The sequence below is a fragment of the Primulina huaijiensis genome, chromosome 13 (genome assembly GCF_012295235.1).
Source record: "Primulina huaijiensis isolate GDHJ02 chromosome 13, ASM1229523v2, whole genome shotgun sequence".
Classification (NCBI taxonomy): Eukaryota; Viridiplantae; Streptophyta; class Magnoliopsida; order Lamiales; family Gesneriaceae; genus Primulina; species Primulina huaijiensis.
This window is the reverse complement of record NC_133318.1, coordinates 15,030,057-15,043,375: the sequence shown is the minus strand read 5'-3', so window position 1 is coordinate 15,043,375 and position 13,319 is coordinate 15,030,057. Positions and strand designations below refer to the sequence as shown.

At 34.8% G+C, this 13,319-nt stretch overlaps 1 protein-coding gene across 2 annotated transcripts; it reads left to right on the top strand.

Annotated features, from left to right (window-relative positions):
- The first annotated feature begins 8,751 nt into the window (after positions 1-8,751).
- Positions 8,752-12,669, top strand: LOC140990943 (thioredoxin domain-containing protein PLP3B). Of its 2 annotated transcripts, none has more exons than XM_073460824.1 (9): positions 8,752-8,879; positions 8,987-9,089; positions 9,613-9,687; positions 9,767-9,814; positions 9,889-10,031; positions 10,240-10,312; positions 10,440-10,501; positions 10,956-11,053; positions 12,472-12,669. In XM_073460824.1, exons 1-9 carry the CDS (start codon positions 8,764-8,766, stop codon positions 12,573-12,575), a joined length of 822 nt encoding a protein of 273 aa, XP_073316925.1. In that variant the 5' UTR covers positions 8,752-8,763; the 3' UTR covers positions 12,576-12,669. The 2 variants fall into 2 exon arrangements, with proteins under 2 accessions (XP_073316925.1, XP_073316924.1); XM_073460823.1 differs by having other exon boundaries at positions 8,815-8,879; positions 8,975-9,089.
- The last annotated feature ends 650 nt before the right edge of the window (positions 12,670-13,319 follow it).

Here is a 13,319-nt window from a genome sequence, read left to right as displayed (position 1 = left end):
ATAATTTACTCCTTGTCTGAATCTTTGAGCCGCTAGTCTTGCTTTGTTTGTTACCTTTCCTAATTTAGCTTGTTTTTGAATACCCATTGAGTTCCAATAACTTACTGATGATTTGGTCTAGGTACCAGAAGCAATAATTCATTTTTTTAATTGATTGAGCTCTTCTTCCATTGTTTCAATCCAGCTTGGATCATTTATAGCTTCATCAATCTTCTTTGGCTCCATCCTAGAGATGAAGGCAGCATGCATATATTCATTTATAATTTGCCTTCTGGTTTTGAGAGGTGCTGATGGATTAACAATAACCAATGAGGACGGATGAGTTTTGTTCCATTTATATCTAGGTTCTAAAAAAATGGTCTCTCGATGTGTTTGGGCAGCAAGTTGCTCTGGAATTTCATCTTCACGAGCAAGTTCTGGATCTTCTAGGACATGTTCTAGACTAACTCGAGTTTTAGCTAATGGTTCATTCTCGAGAACTTCTGGTTCTGGATTTTGGGAATCATTTCCTCTTGGTGTTGTTCCATCTTCATTGTCCATATCCAGATGAATCATGTCTACTCTGTTACTCAAAGTTAAAATATAATAATTTTCAAGAGAATTATTCATTTCATAAAAAAACATGTATAGATTCTTCAAAATTAAGAGTTTTGTTATTAGATATTCTGGAGGCTTTGCTAAATGCTGAATATCCAAGAAAAATTTCAACATTTGATTTTGAATCAAAACCAGATATATGATGTTTGCCATTATTATGCACATATCATCTACATCCAAATAAATGAAAGTAAGATACATTAGACTTACCCTCTTTTCATACATCATATGGAGTATTTCCATGTCATTTGTTGACCATTGTTCTGTTTTGTGTATAAAAAGCACTGTTGACTGCTTCTGCCTAGAAACTCTGAGATATATCTGCATCTGTAAGCATTATTCTTGCTGCTTCTTTAAGAATTTTGTTTCTTCTCTCACATATTCCATTTTGCTGAAGAGTGCTAGCTGCTAAATATTTGTATCGTGTGCCGTGTTTAGTCAAATATATCTTAAGAGTTTGTTTAGTAAACTCAGTACCTCGATCGTTTCTGATTCTATTGATTGAAACAAAATTTTCAGTTTGAATTCGTTTAGAAGCTTGATCAGATGAGTACTAGTATGATCTTTACCACTGAAAAATACAGCCCATGTAGATCTAGAGAAATCATCAACAATTACTAAAATGTACTTCATTCCCCATAAACTTATTACAAATATATGGCCGAATAGACATATGCAGTAGTTCTAAGCATCTTGATGTTGATTTACTCCCTTTGTTCTTTAAGCTTGATCTTATGCTAGGGGTGGGTACGGTACGATATACCGTACCAAAATACGGTACCGTATACCGTACCGTAAATATCGGTATGGAATTTTTCCATACCGATACCGATACCGAAAATTCGGTATACCGCATATTCGGTATACCGAATTTTCGATATGAAAAAGTTCATACCGAATACCGTAACGACACCGAAAATTTTGTCGGTATACCGAACTTAAATTTTAAAAAAAATAATAAAAAAATTATTTTCGGTCTTTCGGTATATACCGAAATACCGAAAAAAATAATTACGTACCGATACCGATACCAAAAATTTCGGTACGGTCGGTATATCGATTTTTTCGGTAATTTCGGTATTTTTTCGGTACGGTATTTTGATATTTCAGTATATTTTCACAGCCATATCTTATGCAGAACAAACATGATTCTTAATGAAGTTAATATCAGGTAAATCGGTAACGAAGCTCTGTTTTTTTAGATTGTTGATAGATTTGAAATTCAATTGATTTAACCGTTTGTGCCACAACCAATGTGTATCATTCTGAGATGCCATCAAGCATGTAGGATGATCAGTTAGACAAATATTCCAAACAACTTCGTAGGTATTTTTATTTTTGTTTCCTTGCAAAACACTATAACCATAAATATTTTTTAACTACATGTGCGCTTCTGGAAGGCTATCGAGTATCCATAGTCACAAAGTTGACTAATGTTGATTAAATTATATCATAGATTCTCTACCAGAAGTACATCATTAATAATGATATTTTCATGAATATTATTACCCTTACCCACAGTTTTATCTTTTGAGTTGTTCCCAAAAGTTATTTTTGGTCCACTACAACTAAATACTTTTGAAAATAGATTTTATTGGCCAGTCATATGCCTATAATATCCACCAGATACCAGATGAAGCTACAGTTTGTAATTATTTTCTTCATTTCTTGCAATCACAAAGTTCAGTGAATGGTGTTCTATCTATTTGGGTCCAAAACTAATTAATCCCTTAGGAACCCACATTTGTACGATCCTGAAAGATTTTGTACTTTGAGTAGCCTCAGAGGTGTGTGTACTGGATGATTTATTCTTAACAAAATGCACTTTATGATGTAGTTATCCCATGTTCTTGTTTTTTATTCTATATTTCTTCTAAAATGGATTAAAATTATAGCATCGGTATTTTTTAACCTTCGTTGAGGATTGTGCTACTGAAACGTATGATTTACTGGATCAAGTGTTCAGATGGGCTTTCCTCTCGGTTCAACATAACCGAGACCATCATGTCTTTTTTATTCTTATTTATAGGTTTCTCAACTTGAACAATAGGCTTGTTGTGTTCATATATCGTACTGGATTTAACAAAGTGAATATATTTCCCTTTGAGCATATTCAGTTTCGACTGATTACTGATTTCATTAATGCTTTCATGGCTACTGAATCCGATACCAGTTTTGCCTCTGGATTACTTCTGTAGCTCTTACATCTTCTCTAATGAAATAGAAGACTCATTCCATGAGTGAATTTATTGATTTGATCCAACAAGTCTTGGTTTTCAATTTTAACTTCCTTGAATGATTGAGATAGAGTACTCTTCAACCTCTTCAACCATGTCATGCAATGCTTTACTAAGTCATTACATGTAAATTCTTCTGAATCAAAATCAAATACATCATCAGCAGTCGGGGTTGAATCAGTATCTGCCATGAGACACTAAATCTATCCAGCATCAATTTCATTGGATTAGCTCTCTAAGTCAGAAGACTCAGAACTAGAATATGCCCGCATACTTTTGCTTTCTTCAGCAATCATCGCTTTGTGATCTTTTCTAGATTTATTGTCATTGTGATATGTCCTTTCTTCTTGTAATCATCTTTCTTGGGCTTAGGATAATCAGCAATAAAGTGATCAGTCTTCCCTCAGTTGAAACATGTCATGTCACCGGATGGTGACTTTTTCTTGAAGTTTTGATTGGGGTTTTGATATGTTCTATGAATTTTCTTCATGAATCTTGAAAATTTCTTGATGAATAATGACATAGCATCGTTATTGATTTGATTAGTAGTCCTTTCAAATAGTATTTTAGTAGCAGCAATAGTTGAAACACTTGAAATAACAGCAACAGTAAGAGCTTTAGTTGACTGACTTGATGAAGGCTCTTCACTGCTTCTTACTTCCAGTTCAAACTCAAAGGCCTTCAATTCTGCAAACAAGTCATGCAGTTTTAGTTTGCTCAAATCTTTTGATTCTCTCATTGCCCTAGTCTTAAAATCACATTCTCTGGACAGTGCTCTCATAAACTTGAGTGCAGTTTCCCTATTGCCATATTCTTTGCCAAGAGCTGCTAGTTCGTTTATAATGCTACGGAATCTTTAATCAAAGTCATTTAAAGATTTTCCGACCTTCGTTTTAACATTCTCAAACTTCTGCATTGCTATAGAAAGTATATTTTCCATTTTATGGTCATTTTCTTCACATATTTGGATCAAGATTTCTCAATCTTCTTTTGCAGAAGAACACATCTATATTTTTCAGCAGGTGTTTTTTTCAAGTGTCATGTACATAATGTCCTTGGCTACTTTATCCCTGTTAGCTTTCTTTTTATCTTCGTTGGTCCATTGGCTTATTTGTTTTTCTAGCATTTGTGGAGCTCCTTCTATTATAGCCACTTCTGTGTGTGGCTTCAAACCTTTTAGGAGTCAAAAGCCGATCTCGATATTTGAAAGTGCATCGAACTACTTAAAAGTACAAAAACAATCCACAACACTTTATGAAACTTAAAAACAGCAGAAGGTAAAATAACACAAGGTTTGTTTCTGGAAGTTCGAAGGATTCTACGTCTCTCCTTCTTCTATTTCCCGAAGGTTATCACTAAAAGACTTTGATCATTACACACTTATACAAACCAAATTCAGTAGAAGTTACTCTTGCCTACTGAAACTCTTAGCATAACAACTCAACACTTAATGAATTTTAATTTTGGGAAAGACTCTTTCCACATATTACTAACACTTCACACTTTTCAGTGGGTAGATAAAATGAAAAAGTGTGTGAAAAATGATAGCACATATGATCTTCTGAATCTGATAGAACTTGATAATGTGTGCTGTATTTTTTTTGTATACTTTTAGTATGACAAGCTAGAAGGTGTGAATATTTTCGCAGTTTCAAAAAAGGATAGTATTTTTTAACACATCATGAAGCTTTTTTATAAACCATCTTCAATGTTCGAATGAGAACAACTCTTTTTTCAGTTATGAGTACCTGAATCCAAGAATAGACTTGTTATTTGTTTTTGTACCCAAAATGGTTGTGAACAATAAATGATTTGAACGGTTCATTTAATGATTTTAAATAAAGTGTACTATTGTATAGAACATCTACAATAAATAGGGACATCATTTGATAGAGAGTACAAAAAACGGATGTCACTAATGTAATCTGACATATTATCATGGAAGACTAATTTCGTGACTACTGATTCTGGTTCTGTATTACTTCAAAAATCAGTTTGGTCTACTAGTATTTCTTCTTAAGGTGTGTTTTGATTTTCCTTAAATAGCTCAATACCAAAAAATATTGTTCTGATTTTCCTTAAGATGAATATTGCTTCTAGTTTTCTTTAACTAGCTCAATAAAAAAAACTATAGTTCTGATTTTTCTTAAAAATTTTTTTTAAGCAGCACATCACCACAATTAAAAATATTCTTATCTGGATGAATTAGTGCAGCCTTTCATGTAAATTCAGCGCAACTTTTTGAATTAAATCTGTATCCATTCATAAAGGATTTGAATGAAGAGGTACCGTAAAAATTTATTCAAGAAGTCATCGTTTCCCAAAAGGTGTTTCTACATTATAAATATAACTTCATTTATGAATTGTGACATACGAAATAAAATTTCATTTTACTATAATTTGTTCTACATAAATGAAATTGCCATTATCCAATAACAACATAATGAGGACGATATTTTTTCAAAGAAAACGAAATTGAGATCAAAACAAAATCACATTCTGAAAATATAGTTTGCTAACAATTTTTTCCATAGAAATACTTATCTGGTGTCAATTCGGGTAGGTTGGGTGGGTCGAGTTGAGTTGAACAATAGTACTATTCAAAAATTGCTCAACCCGAACCCGAACCCGAACCAACCCGAAAACTCTCAACTCGAACCTAAACCTGAACCCGAATCAACCTGATTTTGAATTTTTTTAAATTTTTTTTGAAGAAAATTAAATAAAATTCAAAAAAATATATNATTTTTTAAAAAAATTAAAATTTTCGGGTCAAACCGAACCCGAACCCAACTCAACCCGATCATTTTTTTCGGGTAAACTATCGGGTCCAACCCCAAAACTCCAAACCCAAACTTGATTTTTTTCGTATTGAACCGTGCCGAGTTGGTGAGTCGTGTCTGATTTTTACACCCTACTTCCAGAGTTGGAGTTTTTGGCTTTGTTTTTTTAGTCATTTTTAAACAACGTAATTTTTTTTTGACAGTAAAACTTGTAATTTTATTCAAATAGTATCAAGGTCCAAGATTACAAGATTTACTAACCAAGGAGGAAAAGTCCCTGACATCCATACAAACGAGGATGGGGAAGAAATAGCAAAAGAAGCTAATGAATGTGCCATTTTATTCGCTGAGCGCATCACATGGCTCAAAGTTATGGAAGTATGATTACTCATAAGTCGTCGGATATCAATTGCAAAAGTGCCAACATAGCTAAAGTCCTCTTCTGGTCGTGTGACTGCTTCACAGCCAGAAGAGAGTCCGAGCAAATTTGATGAAGTTGAAGATGATGGTCCTGCACCAATGAGAGTCCCTCCGCAATAGCTGTAAGCTCAGCTATAAGAACATATTGTGGCTTAATAATTTTCTTCCCAAACGCCAACACAGGCTGGCCCTCGTCATTGCGCACCACTCACCCTATTGCAAAACTATCAGAGATCTCCTTGTACGCTGCATCAACATCGAATCGCAGGTGATTAAGAGGAGGAGCCATCCAAGTTTTCGGGGAATTTGCGGGTTCAAGACTGCTAGATGAATATGATAACAACTTCTGGGCCTCCTGAAAGTCACGAAGCAAAGGATCACACCAGTCCGCATTAGCCACCATATTTCTAGAATCTGAGTCATGAACCTTTTTTAGTCTCTCTAACCAAATTGCATAGGCACGAATTGCAAAAAAGTCAAACTCCATTCTAGTAAGTTTCTCCTTCATCCACTGGGCAATATCCAAAACCTCCATATGTCGAACTTGTTTCAAGAACCTCCAAAAGATTGTTTCTTTCCAACAAGCTTTAACGGCCCGACATGAGAACAAAGCATGGCTCGTGGAATCCATGCCAAAATGACACAGCGGACATGCACCAGATGTAGGGACATGATGAGCCATCAAGTTTATCGACGTAGGGATGAGATGATGAACCACACGCCACCAAAAAATGTGAACCTTCGGAGGAACTGAGAGAGCCCATAAGAATTTCCACCAAGTTTTGAGTTGTGATTCTGAACTATTCGCTGGAGGCTCATAGAAACCAATAGCAGCTTTATATCCATCCCTGACCGAGTATATGCCCTTGGAGTCAAACACCCAATATCGAAAATCCTCATGTCGCGAAGAAGAGATAGGTATGGCCAAAATTTCTGATGCAATATGGGGGTAAAAAAGCTCAAGCACCAATTCAGTGTTCCATCGGCCATCCTCAATGAGATTACTCACCCTGAAATGATTCAAGGGTTCAGGAATTTGTCGTATAAGTGGCCCAATCCTAGGAACCCAACGATCTTGGAATGCATCAATGCTATCCCCATTTCCCACATGCCAGTACAATCCTTTCTCTAATAAAGGTCTGCTCCACAAAAGCGATCGCCAAATATATGATGGATTACTGCCAAGATTGGCATTCATAATATCTTGATGTCTAAAATACCTGGCTTTTAGAACCCGTGCAACCAGAGAATCAGGATTTACAATAATGCGCCATATTTGTTTTGCTAGGAGCGCCAGGTTAAACGTCTGAAGATGTCGAAAACCCATCCCACCCATACACTTAGGTTTGCACAAATCTTTCCATGATTTCCAATTTAATCGCTTTCGTCCTTCGTCCATACCCCACCAGAAATTTGAACATTTTTTCTCTATCGCTTTACATATAGACATCGGGATACGGAAACAAGACATTGCATAGTTTGGTATAGACTGAATCACCGATTTAATCAGAGTCTCTTTACCCCCAATTGAGAAAATTTGTCTTTTCCAACCTTGCATTCTTTTCACCACCCTATCAACAAGATATCTGAATTGAAGGTTCTTATGCCGGGTAGAGAAAACAGGGAGACCCAAATACACTTCATGACTCTGAACCATCGAGATAGCCAGCATATTTTTTATAGTCTCCATCACGGCTGTATCTGTGTTAGGGCTGAAAGATAAGGACGACTTCTCAAAGTTGATTAGTTGTCCCGATGCTCTTTCATATAACTGCAAACAAGTCCGTACCCCTGCACAATTCTCCATAGTTGCCCGGAAAAACAAGAGACTATCGTCTGCAAAGAATAAATGAGAAATCGATGGACAAGTGGGAGCCATTTTAATACCAGAAATAAGCTTCCGAGCCTCAAAAGAGAGTAGCGTAGAAGATAAACCATGGGCACATAAAACAAATAAGTAGGGGGAAAGAGGATCTCCCTGCCTTATACCTGTATGTGGAATAACATTTCCAATAAGCTCCCCATTCAGTGAGAAAGAATAAGTGACAGTACGGACACATCGCATGACCTTCGCAATCCAAGTAGGAGAGAACCCCAAACGGTCCAGCATACCCTCAATAAAAGTCCACTCCACATGGTCGTAGGCCTTACTCATATCCAGTTTTAAAACCCTATATCCTTTTTGTCCACATTTTCTACTACGAATCCAATGAAGAGCCTCAAACCCCAGCATGATATTGTCAGATATTAAACGACCTTTGAGAAATGCACTCTGGAATTCACTGATTGTATGATTGAGAATAGGACGTAACCAGTTTGTCATAGCTCGAGCCGCAATCTCATAGCATACATTGCATAAACTGATAAGACGAAAATCTTTCATGGTCTTGGGGGTTTTGATTTTTGGTATCAGAGTAACAATAGTGTCATTCAATCCATCAAGTGGTGCATCATCATTTAAAATCTGTAACACTGCTGCTGTAACCTCCCCACCAACCACTTCCCAGAATTTCTGAAAGAAAAACACCGACATTCCATCACTACCTGGAGCCTTATCAGGATGCATATCAAATAAGGCCTTTTTAATTTCATATGGGGAAAATGGAGCACATAGAATAGCATTAGAGTGGTTGTTAATGGAATGTGTTTTTCAAACAATAAAATAAAATAAGTGGTTTAAGAAATGAAATGAAATTTGCTTATGGGCCGGATCCAAGTAACCTTTCATGACCCAGTTCAATGCTGTACCCGACAGCAAAACGCCCATATCATATTTTGAATCATTTCCATTTCGTACTTCATTTTTTCCTAGAGCTTTTGGTTTCCCAGATCTTCTAATTTTGTATGAAATGGAAGAATATTTATTTGTTTGCTCATCCTTTAATTTGTTTTTACTTTAAATGCCGGATGGCGTTCACGTTTTTAATGCACTCCTAGATTCAATTTCAGGGTGAAAAGAGGAGAAGAAATGGATCCAAATTCAGTGAAATCTACCCTTTCTACTTTGGCTTTCGGGAACGTGATGGCTGCTGCAGCCCGAGATTACCAAAAGGTTTTCCTTATTGTTATTTTTATCTCCCAAGTTTTTTGTTTTCGAAAAATATTTGATACCCCTTTAATTTACGTGCGATTCTCGGTGCCTCTGGTTCGTTAGTGGTTTGTGATGGTTACTTACTTTTATGAATTGACGTGTTAGTTCTAAGGATAATCACAGTGATAGAAATGCTTCGATATACTTGTTCATATGAGAGGATTGAATTTCATTTGGGGAGAAGATTCTGATTGGAACTTCATGCGGTTGAATTAAAATTTTCGAATGTTAATTGCCTCTTGATCAGTTTACGTGGAGGAAATACGACCAGAAATGGGCCGAGGTTTGAAATGGGGAATATGGAGGCATGAATTGTTGCAGCCGATCCTCAACACTGAAAACAATATTTCAGACTTTGAACTCATGAATAACATAATCACGATCAGGACTCTTTTTTTGGTTAAGCTTTAATTTGAAACAATGAAGTACCTAAAAAGGTAGCAATAGACCATGATTTCACATTACAAGTGTTATTTTTTCGCAGGAAGTGATGTCGAATGAGAAAGCACAGTCATCCAGCTCTGTTAATCAGGAAGTAGATCTGGATGAATTGATGGATGTAAGAGGGGGATGCCTCAGTGATTGCTTTCTCCATCTGTGTAATATCATTTCTGTTCACATTTTTCTTTTCTACCCAGGATCCTGAGCTGGAAAAGTTGCATGCTGACAGAATTGCAGCTCTTAAGGTCTGTAAGTTTTTATTTTAACGTGCCCTTAAAATTATCTTTCAGATGGTTGAATTTTTCTGTATCAAAATTAGAAAGAAGCTGAGAAGCGTCAAGAATTGAAAATGCAAGGGCATGGAGAGTACAGAGAGATAACAGAACCTGACTTTTTGGGCGAAGTTAAGGGCAGTAGCAAAGTTATATGTCACTTCTACCATCGAGAATTCTATCGATGCAAGTATGCAAACACGAAACTTTTATTTGAAATATGTAGCATGAATTGGAGGGTGGATTTATCTTCAGTTTTTCATAGACAAATATAATCTATCAAAAATTTATGGTTTTCTCGAAGTGCTCCCTATCAATTTATCCTTGCAAATATGTGATATTCATTTTAAAAACATTCTGTTTCTGTCTATTTAGTTTGTGTTGTTGGATCTTCCTAGGATCATGGATAAACATTTGAAGTCTCTTGCTCCAAGACATTTTAATACCAAATTTATCAAATTGGATGCTGAGGTCAGTTTAACTCGTCAGTTATGTTTCATAGTGTTTCATATAATTATTGAGTGCGGCTGATAATGGCGCCTGACTTAAATTGTATTCAGTAACTTAGAAATTACTAACTGTTTTAAGTATTTTACAGAATGCTCCTTTCTTTGTTGCTAAACTCGGAATCAAAACGTTGCCTTGCGTCATATTATTCAGGTAACTTCTGTTTTATTATGTATTTATTGTTTGGTATGTTCCTGTAATTATGTAGTTGTTATAGTTGGCCTGTTGATTATTTGTTGTAACGTATGGTGATGCATAGAAGATTGTTGAAATTATCGTTGTTCAGTTTCTTAATGATATTTATGTTTTGTAACCCCAATTAAGTTCACTTAGTTATGTTTGTTGAGTACTTTTTTGTACCTTCTGGCCATTATCAATACATCTGTCACATGGTGTGAATACACCAATTCTTTTGGTTAATTGGAATTTTTTTTGGTTCCTCGGAATAGTTTGCCATGGGATTGAATTTATCCATTTGCTTCAAGATTCTCAACGTTTCTCCAACGTGTGCATTAATTATATTTGATGAATTTTGTGATATATTTATAGATATTCCATAAGTTAAAAAAACTTCTAGAGTCTTGGGTTTTTTCTCCTATTTGTTCAGGAATGGAATAGCAACAGATCGGCTGATCGGATTTCAGGACCTGGGAGCAAAAGATGATTTCCCCACGAGAACTCTTGAGGTCCTCTTCTTGAAAAAAGGTAGTTCTATTATTCAAAATGCAACAACAATCTATGACCGATGATTTCGGTTAAGAATAAATCTAGCAAGCGGACTAGGTCAAGTTATAGTAAATGGATGATGAGTCCATGTAACGATCCCACAAATACTAATATTTATTAGATTTTTTATCACTTAACTTAAGCTAGACAAAATAAAAAAATGAGGATATATGTATTATTAATCTAAACTATTAAATAAAACGATTGTAATAAAAAACGATGGATTTAAAGATCAAGGAGGGATTCAACTTTAAATAAAAAACTAAGACACGCAACGGTACCAAACTCTACTATGTTGACACGTGTTAAAATTCAATTAATTATTAAATTCTTGACAATCACGGTGAAATTATCAAATTTATTTATAAACGATTTCTCGAGTTAATAAACCTATTTAAATCTTGTTGTCCAATTATTCTTAATTGAATTTAATTAGATTTAAATGCATTAAATCTTTGTGTAATTTCAGTTTTCGCCTAAAACCGCACACTGAAACTGAATATTATTTCTAGTCAGTTTAACCATGTGTTGATTGTCGTCTTTGTGCTATATATAACCAATCATCTTTCGATTCGTAATTAATAAACAAACATGTAAATAGGTTATCATACTTAACAAAAAATATTAAACAAACATCAATCAATATTTAAAATCAAGAAAAATAATATATTGAAAATAAAAAAACCAAATATCAAACAAAGTATTGTTTGACTCTATTGTGTGGTCTTAGTCTAAAGAAATTTATTCTATAAAATCAAAACAAAAACACAATGTAAGAATTCATAAGAATAAAATCTAAGAAGGAATAAGAAAATCTCAGCGTGCGTGATTTCCCATTTGAACTTGTCTTTCTCCTCTCTCTCAAACCCTAGCCTTGTTCTTCTTTCAAGTTCTTAAGAGAAGGTTGTTGTGTTGTCTTTCTCCAAGTTCTCCTTCTCTTCCTCTCTGCTGCTGTACGTGATGTTCTGCCTCCTTCTTCCTTCTCTTATGTTCGTGCCCTTGTTCACCTTTTACTTCTTTATCACCTTAAAAGGGTCAATATCTCAAAAGTCCAAATTTCATTCTCTTTCTTTCTTGTCTAACGTGAATGTAAAGGAAAATAAATTAACAAAATTCCTCTTTGTTTTTCTTTTTGTGTGATATTTTGATGCCTTTGAAATATTTCAAAATCATGCTAAAATATAATTTAAAACTCTCCATCAACTCTTTTTTTTTTTTAAATTAAGTATTTTTTTCACCTTTTGGCCAAATCTAGAAATAATATCAAATTAAATCAGATAAGCATAAAATAAGGAATTAAATTTAAGAAAAGCATGAAAATGAAATCCCTAAAATTCGATTGGTTTTGAACTTATCAATCTACATAATTATGTGTTCTAAACTTGGTGTTTATTCAGGAATAATTGAGGAGAAAAAACAAGGAGAGGATGATGATGATGATCTTGAAAATAAACATAGGACAGTGAGATCGTCCATCAATATTGATACTGATTCTGACTGAAAAGAACAGTTGGCCTCAATTCTCTCTCAAACTAGTGCGGTTAGCTGCAGTTTTTGGTAATAGAGGCATCTACCTGATGCGAGCTCTAAGGAAATGTTGATGGAAGTATACATGATTCCGATACATTGTGTCAATTTTTAAAATTATAAATGATGTTTTTAGTGAGTTAATGGCATTAATAGACTCAGTCAAAATTCTGCGTGACCTTTGTTCTGTGGGGATAATGGTCTGTATTCTGTAGTAATCGCACGAACTTTGGAAAATTAATTATCAATGGGCAGCTTAATTAAGTTGAAGAAAAATGTTATTGCCAAATATATATATAGTGGTTGAATGCGAAAAAACCCATCATATATATTGTATAAAAAAAATTGATCGGTTTTTTCGCATTCAACCACGTTAGATCAGTGCATATAAAAGTCCAATGGCATGGAAGATCAAGAATACAGGACAGTTTATGAGAATGCTTAAATTATCAGAATACTGAAATAATATTACCGTGTTATAAAAGAATTCGTCTGCCTGACTGCAGGCTAGAATTATTTATTTATAACCCATTCCCTTTTAATGTCAGGTTTAATGAGTTTATTTTATTTTTTGGTGGGGTGGGGTGGGGTGGGGTGGGATGGGAGTACCAATCTTCCTATTCTCATATTCTTCCTGGCATTGCTTTTGCTCTATATGTCTCCTCTCTTCTCTTGAAATCCTGTCTAATTTTTCAAATATATATATATAACTTGCACG